Source organism: Eubalaena glacialis, chromosome 20, assembly GCF_028564815.1.
Source record: "Eubalaena glacialis isolate mEubGla1 chromosome 20, mEubGla1.1.hap2.+ XY, whole genome shotgun sequence".
Taxonomy (NCBI): Eukaryota; Metazoa; Chordata; class Mammalia; order Artiodactyla; family Balaenidae; genus Eubalaena; species Eubalaena glacialis.
In genome coordinates, this window is record NC_083735.1 from 32,333,740 (window position 1) to 32,353,005 (window position 19,266).

The 19,266-nt window shown below is 35.0% G+C and overlaps 1 protein-coding gene across 1 annotated transcript in view; it reads right to left on the reverse strand.

Annotated features, from left to right (window-relative positions):
* Positions 1-1,734: 1,734 nt before the first annotated feature.
* The window catches only part of ADAM9 (ADAM metallopeptidase domain 9), a 102,142-nt gene continuing 84,610 nt past the window's right edge, over positions 1,735-19,266 (reverse strand). The window contains exons 17-22 of the mRNA XM_061177174.1: positions 17,962-18,042; positions 17,607-17,712; positions 12,331-12,472; positions 10,579-10,666; positions 4,255-4,322; positions 1,735-2,526 (exon numbers count right to left, since the gene is read on the reverse strand). Of these exons, the coding sequence (XP_061033157.1) occupies positions 2,433-2,526; positions 4,255-4,322; positions 10,579-10,666; positions 12,331-12,472; positions 17,607-17,712; positions 17,962-18,042 (579 nt within the window). The 3' untranslated portion in view covers positions 1,735-2,432. The remainder of the gene's footprint in view (positions 2,527-4,254; positions 4,323-10,578; positions 10,667-12,330; positions 12,473-17,606; positions 17,713-17,961; positions 18,043-19,266) is intronic.

Here is a 19,266-nt window from a genome sequence, read left to right on the forward strand (position 1 = left end):
CTTTGTTATTTCCTTCTCCACAACCTTTCCTGTTTAAATCTTTTAAAAAGCAGACTTTATGTCATTCTTACTTGTGTATATGGCTCTCTCTATAATGGGAGGCATGTCTCATCCAGAACTTATATATCACAGGACCTAATGACCTACTGTGGTACCTGCAAGATGGTAGAGTTTCAGTAAACATTTGTAGAATTTAATAAAATCTGATCTGTGCTTAGAAAACCTAGATCATGTTTTACTATATGGTTAGAGACCCAGGCAGCTGCCTGATAGAAAGGGAAAATGCAATACCTCGAACAAGGTAATAAGCTTGTGAACACAGTCATACAGCGACACCAAAGTTACATACAATTTATCCTTGATTATTAAAACATCTTTAGCAGATGGCAAAGAATACCTTTAATATTTTCAAATTTTTAAGTGGCATCTATGACCAAGAAATTTTACAATTTTTAATAACAATCCAAGATAAATCAAAGACAAACCTAAGTGAAAAGAATATAAAATATGTAAAAATATATATAAAAGCAAAAGAAGTTCAGACTGATCAATAGTCTTTTAGAAAAACTTTCTAAATATTCAAAGATCCAAGGAATTATCTAATTCTGAAAAAAGTTTTAAGTTGCATAGTTAATATATTACCAACTGTGAAATTTCAGTGATATGAATGACAATTGCAAAACTGTGCAAAAACTGTGGGACTATCTCAGTGACAAACACAAACATTTTTGGTCGTATATTAATTCATTCAGAGATTTAAATTGAAATGAAGACTCTTTATTTGGGACTGTTTACAATTTTTAACATGTACCTGATTGTTAAAATAATGTACCATCTTCAGAAGACAGATATGTGTCTTCTTCAAAACCAATCTGTTTTTCTTTTTAACAGAAAGTCACTGTTCACAATTTGGCAGAAGTCTGGAAAATTAGTGAGATAGTATCTGTAAACGTTTGACTAGTAGTTTTACCTAAAACTAGTATAATGTTTTAATTAATAAGGTTATAAGTAGCTGAGTATTTAAGAAATTACTGGGCAACACAAATCAGAATTTCAAGTATTTTATTTATTGTAAATCTTATGTTTGTATATGTATGTATACACAAACCAAAAATTTTTTTAAAACTAAAGAAATTCTGTTAATAAACTTATTAATAAACTTTATTATGAAAAATTATGAAAAAAATTTAGATGCTTAAATTTTTATCATTCATACCATTTCTTCCACAGTAAAAATTCATTTTTTATCATAGCTGGGACGATAACTCACAGATACCACTAACTTTTTTGCACTCATCTAAGAAAACTTTTTCTTCCTTCCTTTCTCCAGCCTAATTTCTTTAAAAATATTAGTGTCAACAGAGACATTATCAAGCACACTTAGTAAATGTAAACATTCTAAATTATATTAATAGCAATCTTTGAAGTTTCAGATTTTGGACTTAAAATTAAAGTGCTTATGAAATTCTCAAGTGGTTTTATGATAGCTCAATTGATTGAAGATATTATAATTGTTCCTGCTTTTTATTACAGCCAAGAATCAACAGCGTATCTGATTAGTTCTATTAAATACTTCGTACCTTAAAGTTTATAATTAATTTAAAATAATGCTATTGTAAAAGGATGCTATGCTTTAACATGATTCATAATAGAAATTCTATTATTAAATTAACTTTTCTAATATTCATTATCCATAGATTGATCCACGGAATCTATTATCCATAGAATCCATAGAATCATATATCCATAGAATGTTCATTAAAATGGAAGATAATAACTGTGTGTAAGTATACACATACACACCTTTAGTGTGTTTTTGCACTTTTAAATTTGTATTATGATATCTTAATTCTGTATTTTGTGCATTCTTCTGAAGACAGAGTATTCCTTTATTCATGTAGTGAATGAGATACACAAAATTCTAGTGTGTGATGATTATTAGTCTGTGCAAGATTAAAAATATTAGATATTAATTGACAGCTAATTAGTTTTCACAGGTATTAGATTATTACATGTTCAATCAGAAACTACATTAATGATAACTAAGGTCAAAATTCAGAATTACATTTAAGCACATAATGACAAAACTTAAACCAATACAGTTAATTTGAGAATCATTACAATAACGTGTTCAAATAACATAATCCATGTCAGGTGCATTAACCTCACAGATGACTGAATAAAATGGATTCAGTAATGGAAATGAAAATGTTATTCTAATTTCCCTGGCTTTACTGCATTTCTTCTATTTCTCATTTCCCACTACTCAAGTTCTGTTTTTCTGTATTAATAAAGTTTGTTTTGTGGTATTTTGTTTTCATTCATAATCGCAGCAGGAAGAAAGGCTTTTCAAGAAAGTATCAGAAAAAAAAAGTATTAGCTCAGTTCCCTGAAGATGTCTGCAAAATGAAAGGTTAAAAAGAAAAAAAAAATCAAGTGAGGGAACTATATAAAGGAGGTGGAGGGGCAGGACGAGCAGGAATTAAATTTCCCTGAGATGATACTTTCGGTTGTGGTGGAGGTGGCCTGTGAGGGGGAAAAAAGACAGTTAATCGTATGTTTCAACTGTATGAAATAATGCTACCTTCATTACAAGCCCAACGTAACACCATTCTTGACATCACTGACAATTCTTAAGGGTACATTATATTCTGAGATCATTATGAATCCGGTATGTAATAGTTAAAAGTCTCCAATCGGAGTCGAAAATGGAGTAACTACCTTAAAGTCATGCTAGTGTATAATCAACAATGTACAAAGGTTCTGGTGTATATGTTTTTAAAAAGGATGGTACATGAAATAGAAAAGACAAATTGTAAAAGACAAGTGAAGATACTATGTGAATTAAGCACCTCTTGTCCTGTTAGGATTTAAGGGGAGCAAATCACAACTAAGTATAAACCTTACATACATATATAGAGCTGAAATTCCAGCTCTCTCAAATATAATTTCCACTCCAAGAATTAAACCTGCTATGACTTCTATACCTGTCCTTCTCAGTTCTCATGCTTTAACCTGTGGATACCCTTCCTTAACTTCTTCATCCAATTCTAGTATACCTCTATTCCAATAACAAACTAGAACTTCACCTGGTGAATATGTGTCTCACAATTTATATATTCTGCCCCTGATGCTCAGTTGGATTTCAGTACACTCTCACTGCATAATAAAGATTATACTTGAGGATACTACTCAGTGTGCAATTCAATTGTAATTTGAAGGACTTTAGCGGGGAGGGAGGGGTGAGATGTATTTTATGTGATGCAAAATGTTATGATAAATTTTCTCCTTTCTTGCTGATGTTACACCCATCCACTGAGTCTTTTATATTTCTTGTGTTTTTCAGTTCTAGAATTTCCATTTAATTCTTTTTTTAGGTTTTTAAGTTCAGGACATCTAGTTCTGTGCTGAAATTCTCAATCTTGACTATTAATTCTGTGACGTAATCGTCATAGTTACTTTAAAGTCCATCCCTGATATTAACTGGATACCCTCTGAGTCTGCTTTTCTTGGTTTTAGTCACATTTTCTTTTCTTATGTGTCTAGCTTTTTAAACTGGGGGCCAAACATTAAAAATAATAATAATAAAACTGTAGGAAATAAGTTGAGGGTCTGATTCACCCTTACCCCGGGGTCCCAACACAAAGACTGGGGTATTTGCCAGGGTACCACCTCCTTGACAGGGCTCCAGTCTTTGTCCCCTCATGCCTATGAGTTTGTTGAAAGCTCTCCTCAGCTTCGTATCCTCTCACGTTCAGAATAGGTAGATATTTACAATCTAGGATGAAAAATGGTCCCAAAAGCTGAGATTATCTCTGGACTGCCTTCCTCTCCTGGACCATAGTCCCATAATCTCTCATTTCCTTGGTAGTTTTCTGAGGCCTTCAAATACATATTTTCTTATATCGTCTAGCTTTTTTCTAGCTGTTCCTAATAGGAGGGCTGGTTCAGCCTATCTGATTTCCTATTGCTGGTTATTTTAAAGGTCGTTGCTTCTGAATCTTACAGACACCAAAGGCTACAGCAGCTGTTGACTGTCTTGTTTGGGCTTCTTTAAAATTTCATTCCGACGCTGCATTAATATGATAAAACTTATATAAAAGCTCTTAAAGGTTTTTCTGCAAATTGTGTTCTATCTAAACTGTTAGCAACAAATACCTTGTCCTAAATTAAATTAAAAATACAAGGGAACTATTTAGACATTAACCCTGGGTTTTATTCTGGTCAAGTAATCTAAGCAAATTCACTTCAGACCTTGATGGGAACTGCTGAGGCTGCTTGGCTGCATACGTTGGTACTGGAAATCTGTTTGCATATATAGGCTAAAAAGGAAAAAAAAAAGTTATTACCGCAGTGCACTCATAATTATATTTTCTATAAAGTTTATTTTCTATATAAAAGTAATCAATCTATTTAAAAATCAATGAATAGATGACTAGTAATGTTGACATTTTAAAATACTTTGCTTATTCAACATGTCTTTGCTACTGAGTGTAGAATATTTAATTCTTTTAAGATTGTATATATTTTTTAATAGATCTTTATTGGAGTATAATTGCTTCACAAAACCGTGTTAGTTTCTGTTGCGCAACAAAGCGAATCAGCCATATGCATACCTATATCCCCATATCCCCTCCCTCTTGCGTCTCCGTCCCACTCTCCCTATCCCACCCCTCTAGGTCATCGCAAAGCACCAAGCTGATCTCCCTGTGCTATGCTGCTGCTTCCCACCAGCCAACTATTTTACATTCAGTAGTGTATATATGTCGATGCTACTCTCACTTCGCCCCAGCTTCGCCCTCCCACGCCATGTCATCAAGTCCATTCTCTATGTCTACCTCTTTATTCCTGCCCTGCAACTAGGTTCATCAGTACCTTTTTTTTTTTTAGATTCCATATATATGCGTTAGCATACGGTATTTGTTTTCTCTTTCTGACTTAGATCGCTCTATGATGGACTCTAGGTCCATCCACCTCACTACAAATAACTCAATTTCCTTTCTTTTTATGGCTGAGTAATATTCCATTGTATATCATGTACCACATCTTCTTTATCCATTCATCTGTCGATGGATATTTAGGCTGGTTCCATGTCCTGGCTATTGTAAACAGTGCTGCGATGAACATTGTGGTACATGACTCTTTTTTTTTGACATCTTTATCGGAGTATAATTGCTTTACAATGGTGTTAGTTTCTGCTTTATAACAAAGTGAATCAGTTATACATATACATATGTTCCCATATCTCTTCCCTCTTGCATCTCCCTCTCTCCCACCTTCCCTATCCCACCCCTCTAGGTGGTCACAAAGCACCTAGCTGATCTCCCTGTGCTATGTGGTTGCTTCCCACTAGCTATCTATTTTATGTTTGGTAGTGTATATATGTCCATGCCACTCTCTCACTTTGTCACAGCTTACCCTTCCCCCTCCCCATATCCTCAAGTCCATTCTCTAGTAGGTCTGTGTCTTTATTCCCATCTTGCCACTAGGTTCTTCATGACCTTTTTTTTGTTTTTGTTTTTTCCTTAGATTCCATATATATGTGTTAGCATACGGTATTTGTTTTTCTCTTTCTGACTTACTTCACTCTGTATGACAGACTCTAACTCCATCCACCTCACTACAAATAACTCAATTTCATTTCTTTTTATGGCTGAGTAATATTCCACATCTTCTTTATCCATTCATCCAATGATGGACACTTAGGTTGCTTCCATGTCCTGGCTATTGTAAATAGAGCTGCAATGAACATTTTGGTACATGACTCTTTTTGAATTATGGTTTTCTCAGGGTATATGCCCAGTAGTGGGATTGCTGGGTCATATGGTAGTTCTATTTTTAGTTTTCTAAGGAACCTCCATACTGTTTTCCATAGTGGTTGTATCAATTTACATTCCCACTAACAGTGCAGGAGGGTTCCCTTTTCACCACACCCTTTCCAGCATTTATTGTTTCTAGCTTTTTTGATAATGGCCATTCTGACCGGCATGAGGTGATATCTTATTGTAGTTTTGATTTGCATTTCTCTAATGCAAATGATGATGTTGAGCATCTTTTCATCTGCCTCTTGGCCATCTGTATGTCTTCCTTGGTGAAATGTCTATTTAGGTCTTCTGCCCATTTTTTAACTGGATTGTTTGGTTTTTTGATATTGGGCTCCATGAGCTGTTTGTATATTTTAGAGGTTAATCCTTTATCTGTTGTTTCATTTGCAAATATTTTCTCCCATTCTGAGGGTTGTCTTTTTGCCTTGTTTATGGTTTCCTTTGTTGTGCAAAAGCTTTTAAGTCCCATTTGTTTATTTCTGTTTTTATTTCTGTTACTCTAGGAGGTGGGTCAAAAAAGATCTTGCTGTGGTTTATGTCAAAGAGTGTTTTTCCTATTTTTCCTCTAAAAGTTTTATAGTGTCTGGTCTTACATTTAAGTCTTTAATCCATTTGGAGTTTTATTTTTGTGTATGGTGTTAGGTAGTGTTCTAATTTCATTCTTTGACATGTAGCTGTCCAGTGTTCCCAGCACCACTTATTGAAGAGGCTGTCTTTCCTCCATTGTATGTTCTTGCCTCCTTTGTCATAAATTAGGTGCCCATATGTGTGTGGGTTTTTCTCTGGGCATTCTATCCTGTAGCATTGATCTATATTTCTGTTTTTGTGCCTGTACCATACTGTCTTGATTACTGTAGCTTTGTAGTATAGTCTGAAGTCAGGGAGCCTGATTCTTCCAGCTCCGTTTTTCTTTCTCAAGATTGCTTTGGCTATTCGGGGTCTTTTGTGTTTCCATATGAATTGTAAGATTTTTTGTTCTAATTCTGTGAAGAATGCCATTGGTAGTTTGATAGGGATTGCATTGACTCTGTAGATTGCTTTGGGTAGTATAGTCATTTTCACAATATTGATTCTTCCAATTCAAGAACATGGTATATTTCTCCATCTGTTTATGTCATCTTTGATTTCTTTCATCAGTGTTTTATAGTTTCCTGAGTACAAGTCTTTTGCCTCCTCAGGCAGGTTTATTCCTAGGTATTTTATTCTTTTTGTTGCAGTGGTAAATGGGAGTGTTTCCTTAATTTCCCTTTCTGGTTTTTCATTGTTGGTTTATAGGAATGCCAGAGATCTCTGTGCATTAACTTTGTATCCTGCAACCTTACCAAATTCATTGATTAGTTGTAGTAGTTTTCTAGTGGCATCTTTAGGATATTCTATGTATAGTATCATGTCATCAGCAAATAGTGACAGTTTTACTTCTTCTTCTCCAATTTGTATTCCTTTTCTTTCATTTTCTTCTCTGAGTGCCGTGGCTAGGACTTCCAATACTATGTTGAATAAGAGTGGCGAGAGTGGTCATCCTTATCTTGTTCCTGATTCTAGTGGAAATGCTTTCAGTTTTTCCCCATTGAGTATGATGTTTACTGTGGGTTTGTCATATATGGCCTTTATTATGCTGAGGCAGGTTCCCTCTATGCCCATTTTCTGGAGAGTTTTTATCATAAATGGGTGTTGAATTTTGTCAAAAACTTTTCCTGCATCTCTTGAGGTGATCATATGGTTTTTATTCTTTAATTTGTTAATATGGTGTATCACATTGATTGTTTTGTGTATATTGAAGAATCCTTGCATTCCGAGATAAATCCCACTTCATCATGGTGTATGATCCTTTTAATGTGCTGTTGGATTCCGTTTGCTAGCATTTTGTTCAGGATTTTTGCATCTATGTTCATCAGTGATATTGGTCTATAATGTTCTCTTTTTGTGATATCTTTTTCTGGTTTTGGTATCAGGGTGATGGTGGCTTTGTAGAATGAATTTGGGAGTGTTTCTCCCTCTGCAATCTTTTGGAAGACTTTGAGAAGGATCGGTGTTAGCTCTTCTCTAAATGTTTGATAGAATTTGCCTGTGAAGCCATCTGGTCCTGGACTTTTTTTGTTGGAAGATTGTTAATTATGGTTTCAATTTCATTACTTGTGATAGGTCTGTTTATATTTTCTAATTCTTCCTGGTTCAGTCTTGGAAAATTGTACCTTTCCAAGAATTTGTCCTTTTCTTCGTGGTTGTCCATTTTATTGGCATATAGTTGTTTGCAGTAGTCTCTTATAATCCTTTGTCTTTCTGCAGTGTCAGTTGTGATTTCTCCTTCTTCATTTCTAATTTTATTGATTTGCGTCCTCTCCCTTTTTTTCTTGATGAGTCTGCCTAAGGGTTTATCAATTTTGTTTATCTTCTCAAAGAACCAGCTTTTAGTTTTACTGATCTTTGCTATTATTTTCTTCGTTTCTATTTCATTTATTTCTGCTCTGATCTTTATGATTTCTTTCCTTCTACTTACTTTGGGTTTTCTTTGTTCTTCTTTCCCTAGTTGTTTTAAAAGTGTATTGTTTATTTGAGATTTTTCTTGTTTCTTGAGGTGAGATTGAATTGCTATAAACTTCCCTCTTAGAACTGCTTTTGCTGCGTCCCATAGATTTTGGGTCGTCATGTTTTCATTGTCATTTGTTTTTATGTATTTTTTAATTTCTTCTTTGATTTCTTCAGTGATCTCTTGGTTCTTTAGTAACGTACTGTTTAGCCTCCATGTATTTTTGTTTTTTACAGTTTTTTTCCTGTAATTGATTTCCAATCTCATAGCGTTGTGGTCAGAAAAGATGCTTGATACGATTTCAATTTTCTTAAATTTTCTGAGGCTTCTTTGTGACCCAAGATGTGATCTATCCTGTAGAATGTTCCATGTGCACTTGAGAAGAAAGTGTATTCTGCCACTTTTGGGTGGAATGTCCTAAAAATATCAATTAAATCTATCTGGTCTATTGTGTCATTTAAAGCTTGTGTTTCCTTATTTATTTTCTGTTTGGATGATCTGTCTCTTGGTGTAAGTGGGGTGTTAAAGTCCCGTACTATTACTGTATTACTATCGATTTCTCCTTTCATGGTTGTTAGCATTTGCCTTATGTACTGAGGTGCTCCTATTTTGGGTGCATAAACATTTATAATTGTTGTGTCTTATTCTTGGATTGATCCCTTGATCATTATGTAGTGTCCCTCCTTATCTCTTGTAACAGTCTTTATTTTAAACTCTATTTTATCTGATATGAGTATTGCTACTCCAGCTTTCTTTTGATTTCCACTTGCATGGAATACCCTTTTCCATCCCCTCACTTTCAGTCTGTATGTGTCCCTAGGTCTGAAGTGGGTTTCTTGTAGACAGCATATATACGGGTCTTGTTTTTGTATCCATTCAGCCAGTCTGTGTCTTTTGGTTGGGGCATTTAATCCATTTACATTCAAGGTTATTATTGATATGTATGTTCCTATTGCCATTTTCTTAATTGTTTTGGGTTTTTTTTTCCCGTGGGTCTTTTTCTTCTCTTGTGTTTCCCGCTTAGAGAAGTTTCTTTAGCATTTGTTGTAAAGCTGGTTTCGTGGTGCTGAATTCTCTTAGCTTTTGCTTGTCTGAAAAGCTTTTGACTTCTCCATTGAATCTGAATGAGATCCTTGCTGGGTAGAGTAGTCTTGGTTGTAGCTTTTTCTCTTTCATCGCTTTAAGTATATCCTGCCACTCCTTTCTGGTCTGCAGAGTTTCCACTGAAAAATCAGCTGATAACCTTATGGGGATTCCTTTGTATGTTATTTTTTGTTTTTCCCTGCTGCTTTTAATGTTTTTTCTTTGAATTTAATTTTTGTTAGTTTGATTAATATGTGTCTTGGTGTATTTTTCCTAGGGTTTATCCTGTATGGGACTCTCTGTGCTTCCTGGACTTGGGTGACTATTTCCTTTCCCATGTCAGGGAAGTTTTCCACTATAATCTCTTCAAATATTTTCTCAGACCCTTTCTTTTTCTCTTCTTCTGGGGCCCCTATAATTCGAATGTTGGTGCGTTTAGTGTTGTCCCAGAGGTCTCTGAGATTGTCTTCAATTCTTTTCATTCTTTTTATATCTGCTCCAGGGCAGTATTTCCACCATTTTGTCTTCCAGCTCACTTATTCGTTCTTCTGCCTCAGTTATTCTGTTATTGATTCCGTCTAGTGTATTTTTCATTTCAGATATTGTGCTGTTCATCTCTGTTTGTTCTGTACTTCTTCTAGGTCCTTGTTAAACATTTCTTGTATTTTCTCAATCCATGCTTCCATTCTATTTCCGAGATTCTAGATCATCTTTACTATCATTACTCTGAATTCTTTTTCAGGTAGATTACCTATTTCCTCTTCATTTATTTTGTCTTGTAGGTTTTTACCTTGCTCCTTCATCTATGACATATTTTTTTGCTGTCTCTTTTTTTTTTTTTATGAGTGGGATTGTGTTCGTGTTTTATTGGTTGTTTGGCCTGAGGCTCCCAACACTGGAGTCTGTAGGCTATTGGGTAGAGCTGGGTCTTAGTGCTGAGATGAGGAACTCTGTGAGACCTCACTCCAATGAATATTCCCTGGGGTCTGAGGTTCTCTGTTAGTCCAGTGGTTCAGACTCAGAGCTCCTAAATTCTTTGGAAATTATCTATGTTTATTCCTATATGATGTAACAATTTTTTTAATCTTTAAAAATTTGATATCATAATATAGTAAAGAAAAAGAATTTTTCATTTAAACTTACAACTTCTCTGGGAGGAGCCACTGAAGAAGCATGTCCAGGAACACTCACTGGCTGTCTAGAAACTTTTGCTTGATTTTTGCCATCTGACCTGAAAGATACAATTACTTTTGAGCTAAGTTAAGATTAAAACATTTCTACATGATATATTACATAGACCTTGCATTTTCCCAAGTACAGAACAATGTTGTTGGTAGTGGTGGTGATGATGATCATGAAGACAACTAAAATTTTTATGGCATTTTTAATAGCTTTCACCCAGTTTTAATCCTTAGAGTACTAGAAAGTTTTATTAACCTCATTTTACAATTAAATAAACTGAAATTCTAAGAAATTATGTAATTTGGTCAATTGGGCCAGTGTTCTCCAACTTCTCTCCTCAAGTTTTCCTGAAATGAGAGAGGAGTAAAAGCATATTCTTAGGTTTGAAGTAGTCACTCTGAATATTAGGAAGTCCAAGAGGAGCAAACAAGCTGGCTAGAAAGATGTCAGCTAAGATTTAGACATGCCAAAATGATAGTAAGTCAGCTAGGTAGAAGTGTATAGGAGATAGCTATTGCTATGGAACTAAAATTTCAGAGATGCAGACTGGGGAATTATCTATAGGGACTGGTCAGTCTGAAGTTAAGAAAAAGGATAGAAACATAAATCTGGGGAAGTCCCTGGCAGTCCAGTGGTTAGGACTTGGCGCTTCTACTGCTGTGGCCTGGGTTCAACCCCTGTTCAGGGAACTAAGATCCCACCAAGCCAAGTGCTTGGCCAAGTGCAGTGTGGCCAAAGAAAAGGATGGGCGAGGGCGCTACGCCTCAACAAATTATGTTTTTTAAAAAAAAGAAATATAAATCTGTTTTAGAATACATTAAGAAAAATAAAGCTAACATCAGGATACTCTAGGAAAACATTATGCAGTAAGTGAGGTAAGTGAGAAATAGGGCAATGAAGTAAAGGTGAGCAATCAAGGCAAGATTTGAACATTTTGGAATCATTATCATAATAAAGATTAGTTATTAAGTAATTACATTGTGCTATGGGTTTTATTTGTTAGTATTTCCTCATTTAATCCTCACATCAACCCGAAGAGATAGGTAATATCATTATTCCCATTTTAAAGGAAGTAAACCAAGGCTCAGAGACTTTTTTTATTATTCCAGTTCATAATTCTAGCAAATGACAAACTGGAACTTGAACTTAGATCTGACTACAAGGCCCATGCTAATATATGCTACATTCCAATGCCAACATATTAGAAGTGATCGTTGAGAGACAGTTGTATAAGAGTCCAACACATAGACTAGAAATATCAGGTGTCTGAATTACGACAACCCTTTCTTCCATCAAAGCTTATTTCTTAAAAGCTGATGATTCACAAAATCTGTTTTCAAAACAGACCTGAAGAACACTTCTCCTATGAGAACTGATACTTGAAATAGACATGGAAGAAAATTTTTTAACGAAGCCCAAATCAGAAGTTGTAGTCCAATTACTCCACTATCAGAAATCAAAGTCAAGTAAAATGAAGCCTAGCAGCCATTTTCAGTAGCATACAGGCTGGTCACCATAATCCTTTCCCCTCACCATTATAAGAGGTGGCTGAGTCACCACTGCCCTTTAACTCCTGCTAATCATGTCAAAAGAATGGAGAGATAACTTAGAACCCTATTTTTAAACCAGCTTCTATGATACGACTATCATCATTAATAATTATTATACTTTAAATTTTTTAATATGAATTTAAAAGAAAAATAATCTAAGTACTCATATGTTTGTGATCTCTTCCTTCTGCAGTAGCTTTTCTGTAGCTGGTCTCTCTTAATGAAGACAAAAGCAGCCAATACAGTAAGAGGAACAATGACGAAGAAGAACACCAGAAGTCCGTCCCTCAAGGCAGTATTCTTTTCTACAGAGAAGGATTTTACATTAATGATCATTAAATTAGAAGTTAACTCATATTAACTAGAACATATTAGGTGATGATACGTTTTACATTAATTTTCACATTGTTCAAAAGTCACACTGATATAAACTGAAATATATTGAGAAGTCTTGTTCACTCCTCATGCTTACCCACTTCATTTTTGCCTCCCTGAAGATAACCACTTTTATTAATTTCTTATATAATCTTACAGTATTTCTTCATGTAAATATAAGCAAGAACAAAATATGTTTTATTGTTAACCCTTTCTTACACAAAAGGTAGCATGGCATAAATGCTATTCCACACATTACTTTTATCACTTAGCTATACTACATATCTTCCCAAACTATACATAGAGCACCACCTCATTTTCTATACAGCTTTACGAAACTCCATTGCAAGGATGTCCCATAGTTTATTCAGTCAGTAAGTACCCTACTAATACTTTTATTTTTCCAATCTTTGCTGTTACAAAAAAAAATGTTATAAGGAATAACCTTGTACATATGTCATATCATTTCGGTGCAGGTATATCTGTAGAATAATTTCCCACAAGTAGAATTCCTGTATCAGAAGGTGAATGCATTCATCATTTTTTTTAAGGCACTATCAACCTTTCTACCACAGTGGTGGTTACAAGTTAGCATGCCATATATTCAGACTATAATTCAAAAAGGTACATGCACCCCTATATTCATAACAGCAATAGCCAAGACATGGAAACAACCTAAATGTCCATCGACAGATGAATGGATAAAGAAGATGTGGTACAGATATATATAATAGAATACTACTCAGCCATAAAAAAGAATGAAATAATGCCATTTACAGCAACATGGATGGACCTAGAGATTACCCTACTAAGTGAAGTAAGTCAGACAGAGAAAGACAAATACCATATGGTATCACTTGTATGCAGAATCTAAAATATGACACAAATGAACTTATCTATGAAACAGAAACAGACTCACAGACATAGAGAACAGACTTGTAGTTGCCAAGAGGAATGGGGGGAGGGAGAGGGATGGATTGGGAGTTTGGGATTAGCAGATGCAAACTATTATATATAGAACGGATAAACAACAAGGTCCTACTATATAGCACAGGGAACTATAGTCAATATCCTATGATCAACCATAATGGAAAAGAACATGGAAAAGAATGTATATACATGTATAACTGAATCACTTTGCTGTACAGCAGAAATTAACACAACATTGTAAATCAACTATACTTCAATAAAATAAATTTTTTTAAAAAGTTAGAAGGCCAGCCAGCAATATATAAGAATTTCTCACAGCCTCACCTATAGAGTCAAACTTCTGCATGTTTGCCAACCTGGAAGGTGAAAAACTCTATCTTTTATGATTTTAATTTGCATTTCTCTTTTTATACTATGATTTGAGCAACTTTTCATGTTTAAGGAAACATTGTATTTCTTTTTCTTCTCAGTCCTTTGACTGTTTTTCTGTTGGTCTATTGGTTTTTTTTCTTCTCAGTTTCTAAAAGCCTTTACATATTAGGGAGAATAGTTTTATCTGTATGTGAGTTGGAAATATTTTCCCCATTTTGTCATTTGTCTTATGGTACAATGCTTTTCTCCATGCATAAGTTTACTGTTCTGAGGTAGCTGAATTTATCAGTCTTACTTTTTATGGCTTATGGATTTAAAGTCTTATTATAACTTTAAAAATTCATTAATTAACATTAATTTTGTCTGTTTCATGTTCTTTAGTGAAAGAATATAGTAAATATGAACACGAGTGGTAAACTGTGAAATTATCCTCATAGTTTTAAATTTGTAAAAGTACCAAAACTTTCTGTTTCAAAAGTTATATGAAACTACATGAAACACTCAACCCAATTAAAAATAAAAATATGAAAAATTAAAGCAAGCTTGATCTATCAGTTTATACTTACTAATAAGTAGACAAGATTTAAATTACAGCATCCAACACTGGCCAGGTTATGTTAAAATTGGTACCTTCATACTGTCAGTGGCATTACACAAGTTCATTTGGAATTTTTATCGAGAATCATAAAAAGGGGCTTCCCTCATGGCGCAGTGGTTAAGAATCCACCTGCCAATGCAGGGGACACAGGTTCGAGCCCTGGTCCAGGAAGATCCTACATGCCACAGAGCAACTAAGCCCATGCACCACAACTACTGAGCCTGCGCTCTAGAGCCTGTGAGCCACAACTACTGAGCCCGTGTACCACAACTACTGAAGCCCATGCACCTTGAGCCTGTGCTCCACAATAAGAGAAGCCACCGCAATGAGAAGCCCGCGCACCGCAACGAAGAGTAGCCCCCACTCACCACAGCTAGAGAAAGCCCGCAGGCAGCAATGAAGACCCAATGCAGCCAAAAATTTTTTTAAATTAAAAAATAAAATAAAATAATCAAAAGAAAAGGATCATAAAAAGGATTATAGCCTTCAATCTAATAATACCATAACTGGCAATTTATACTTCAATTGGGAAAAAAGCATGAGTATTAAGATGTACACTACAATGTTATCAGTGTGTATCAAAAACTTAGAAACAACCTAAATGTCAAATAATTAGACAACAGCTAAGTCAAGTTATGGCACATCCATCAAGGGAATGATACACAGCCATTAACACCCATAGTTCTAACTTCTGCTTCTAGACAAGATGGAGTAACAGGGACCAGATTTATCCTGTCAGCTATAACAACCAGAAAACCAGGCAAAATACATGAAGCAATGGTTTTCATGGCATTGGACATAAGGCAATAAAGAACAATGACCCCTGAGAGACAGAAAGCAAATAAGGTGAGCTTTACAACAATCCCAGTTTGCTGCCTAGAGAAAGTTAACAGACTGTGATGAGGGGTGTGGGAATCCAAGCAAAGCCCAGTGGTCTCCTCGAGTTGAGGAATGCACGCTAGTTGTCTGAGGAAGAAGCCAAGACAACTAGAGTTCACAGGCAAAGTACCAGAAGGGAGGCAGCTGCACAGATAGAACTTGAAAGATCTGCAAAGGGTTCCCCTCAAATACTCAGCTGAGTACTGATCAGTGTATGCATGTAAGGAAACCATCTGAAGCCAGAGAAAGAATCACCCGAAAGGATTAGTGGGAACAAACCCAAGAACTCACACAGGACTGGAAAGAATGCCTGTTCCTGCCATTTCCAGTGGAAAACTCCATAGTTAATGGCATTGAGTAGAATAAACAGAAGGGGTTTGCCTCAGTAATGGGGCAAAATCAGCCCTAGGCTAAATGCTGCTCAGGTCCCCCTAACAGAGCTTAAAAAAAAGCTTCAAAAGAACCGTACTACAACCATGTAACTTAAGCCCACTTAAGCTTAAGCCCAAAGTTCAGCAATAGAAATCCAAAAATACCTAATATACAACAGGCAAAATTCACAATTTCTGGCATTTAGTAAAAAAATTAGAAGGCATGCAAAGAAGCAGAAAAATATGACCCAAAATGAGGAGAAAATCAATCAAAATTAAGAAATGATACAGATGATAGAATTAGTAGACAAGGACATTAGAAGTTATTATAAATGTATTCTACATGTTCAAGAAGATAAGTAAAGACTGAACATGCTGTGTAGAGACATGAGGAAGGAAAGAAGGAAGGAAGGGAGGGAGGGAGGAAGGGAGGAAGGAAGGAAGGGAGGGAGAGAGGAACGGAGAAAGAGAGAGTGTAGGAGGGAGGGAGGGAGGGAAGAAGGGAAGGAAGAAGGGAGGGAGGGAGGGAGGAACAGAGGGAGGAACGGAGAAAGAGAGAGTAGAAGGGAGGGAGAGAGAGAGAGGGAGTGAGGGAAGGAGGGATGGAGGGAGGGAGGAGGAAGGAAGGAAAGCAGGCAAAGAAAAAGAGAGAGGGAAAGAAAGAAAGAGAGAGAGAGAAAGAAAGAAAAAGAAAGGAAAAGGGAGGGAGAAATAGAACTTACAGAGATAAAAACTTCAATGTCTAAGATAAAGAATACACTGGATGGAATTAATGGCAGATCAGACATCACAGAAGAAGACTGAACTTGAAGAATAACAATAGAAACTATTCAAAGTTAAACACAAAGAATAAAGAATTTTTAAAAATCAAGGCAAATCACTGAGATGTGAAAGAACTCCAAGTAGCCAAATATACATGTAATTGGAGTCCCTGAGGGAGAGGAAAAAGAAGGAAAAAGGAAGAAAAAATATTTGAAGAAATAATAACCAAAATTTTTCCAAATTTGAAGAAAACTATAAAAGCACAAATCCAAAAAGTTTAAGAAATTCCAAGCACACCAAGGCACATTATAATCAAATACTAAAAATGAGAGATAAAGAGATAATCTTACAAGCAACCAGAGGGTAAAAAAGAGACACACTATAAACAGAAAACGAAAAAAAAAAAGATGATGGCAGATTTCTCAGGAAAAACAGTGCAAGTCAGAAGACAACGTAGGAACATCTGTGAAGAAGTAAAAGGAGGGAAAAAACTGTCACCTTAGAATTCTTTACCTAGTCATCATTCCAGAAGGAAGGCAAAATAAAGACTTTTTCAGATATACAAAGCTAAAAGTATTTGTCACCAGCAGAAATGTGAAAAGAAGACCTTCAAGCAGAAATTGAATGATGCCAGATGGAAATCTGACTTTACACAAAAAAATGAAGAGCACCAGAAATGGTAACTATGTGGGTAAATATAAAGACATTTTCTATTATCTAAATTTCTTCTTAAAATAATCAACTGTTTAAAGCAAAAATAATCACAATGTATTATAGGTTTATAACATATGTGGTATGATGACAATAGCACAAAAGCTGAGAGGAGAGAAATGGAAGGATCCTGAAATGGCACAATATCACATGAAGGGAGACTGTGATAGAAAAATATCAATATGGTAGATTTAAACCCAAACATATCAATAATCAAATTAAATATAATTGCCCAAAACAACTCAATTAAAAGGCAGAGATGGGCAGAGTGGATTAAAAATAAAACCAAGACCCAGCTATAGGCCGCCTACAAGAAACCAACTTTAAATATAAAGACACAAATAGATTAACGGATGTGGAAGCGAGGGCAAGGTACAAGGATGCCCCACTTTTGACACGGGCCACTGAAAGACCACACTAACTACCCTCCACATTACTTGCCATTGTATGCAGGTCCGCTATCCACACTTCCTCCGTACCCTGTAGCCTCACAATAGGGGGGAGCCCAGCCGCTGTCACAGTGACAATTCTTATTGCTGTTACATACCTTCAAAACAAAATACCACTTTTGTTAATTGTGAATGTTGCTCTACATGATGAACTCAAGAATAGAAACCAAGAGAAAAGACTAAATTCATGCAAATCCATAGACACTCTTTTTAAGAATGAACAATTTATCAGGTATCTAAATTCCCCAATATCTAAAAATCTAAGAAGTCTTACAGAGAATACTCACTAAGAATTCTCATTATTCAGCATTACTTTCGTGAACAAACCAAAAGAGGCTATTACCTACCCCATGTCCATGACACTTTTTCTGAATATCACAGTCATAATTCAGAACAGAAGCATTTACACATTGGAAATTTCTACAGATCTGAAAAAAAAAAAGAAGTAATGAGTAAAGAAAACTTGAACACATTAACAAACTAGCCAGAAAAAAAACAGACCTGGGTGTAGATTATTTCATTGGTGAATTCTTTCAAACTTTTAAGAAATAGTTAATTCCCATATCACATATTTGAAAATTTAGAAAAATAAGTGAAATTAACTAATTTGGATAGAACTAATGATCAAAGATGACACAAAGGCCAAAAACAAAAATAAAACTATAATCTATCCTTCCATACATATATAGATGTGAAAATCCAAAGTAAAACATTCACAAATGGATTTTTTCAAGTCAGAGATGATCCCACTACTACAGAAAAGGATCAATGATAGGAAATCTATTACTATAATACCTTACATAAATTGTCATTATTAAAATAAATATCAAAAAAGCATTTGATAAAATTTGACACTCATGTTAATTTTTTAAATTCTTTCCAAAATAAGAATAAAAGGATACTTTGTTGACAAGACAAAACCTGTCATCCAATATCATGACTAATTATGAAACTAATTCATGGAAATATACAGACATTCTTTTTAAGAGACAAAATTGAAATGATTCCATGATATTTTAATTTTTTATGGCAAAACAAATGACAAACTGCAAAAAAATATTTACAACAGACATAACTATCAGCTAATATTCTTTATATACGAGGAGCCTGTAAAAACAATAACAAAGATAGCCCAACAGAAAAACAGAAAGATATGAATATGGACTTAGCAGAATAAATGAATATGAATATGAATATGGCCTGTAAGACTTCTGCTGAGAAATCCATTGATAGCCTTGTGCAGTTTCCTTTGTAAGTTGCAAGTTTCTGTTTTCTTGCTGCGTTTTCTTTAATTCTTTTTCTTTCATTTTAATTCTTTGTCTTTAATTTTTGACAAATTTATTATAATGTGTCTTGAAGAAGATCTCTCAGTTGAGCTTGTTTGATGACCCATTTGCTTCGTGAACTTGGATATCCAGTTCTCTCCTCAGCTTTGGGAAGTTCTCAGCCATCATTTCGTTAAATGAGCTTTCTGCCCCCTTCTCCCTAGTTTCCTCTGGAACTCAATAATTCACAAATTGCTTCTTTTGATGTTATGCCATAGATCACATCAGCTTCCTTCACGCTTTTTCATTCTTTTGTTATTCTTTTCCTCTGAATGGATCATTTCAAAGTTCCTATCTTCCAGCTCACAGATTCTTTCTTCTGCTTCA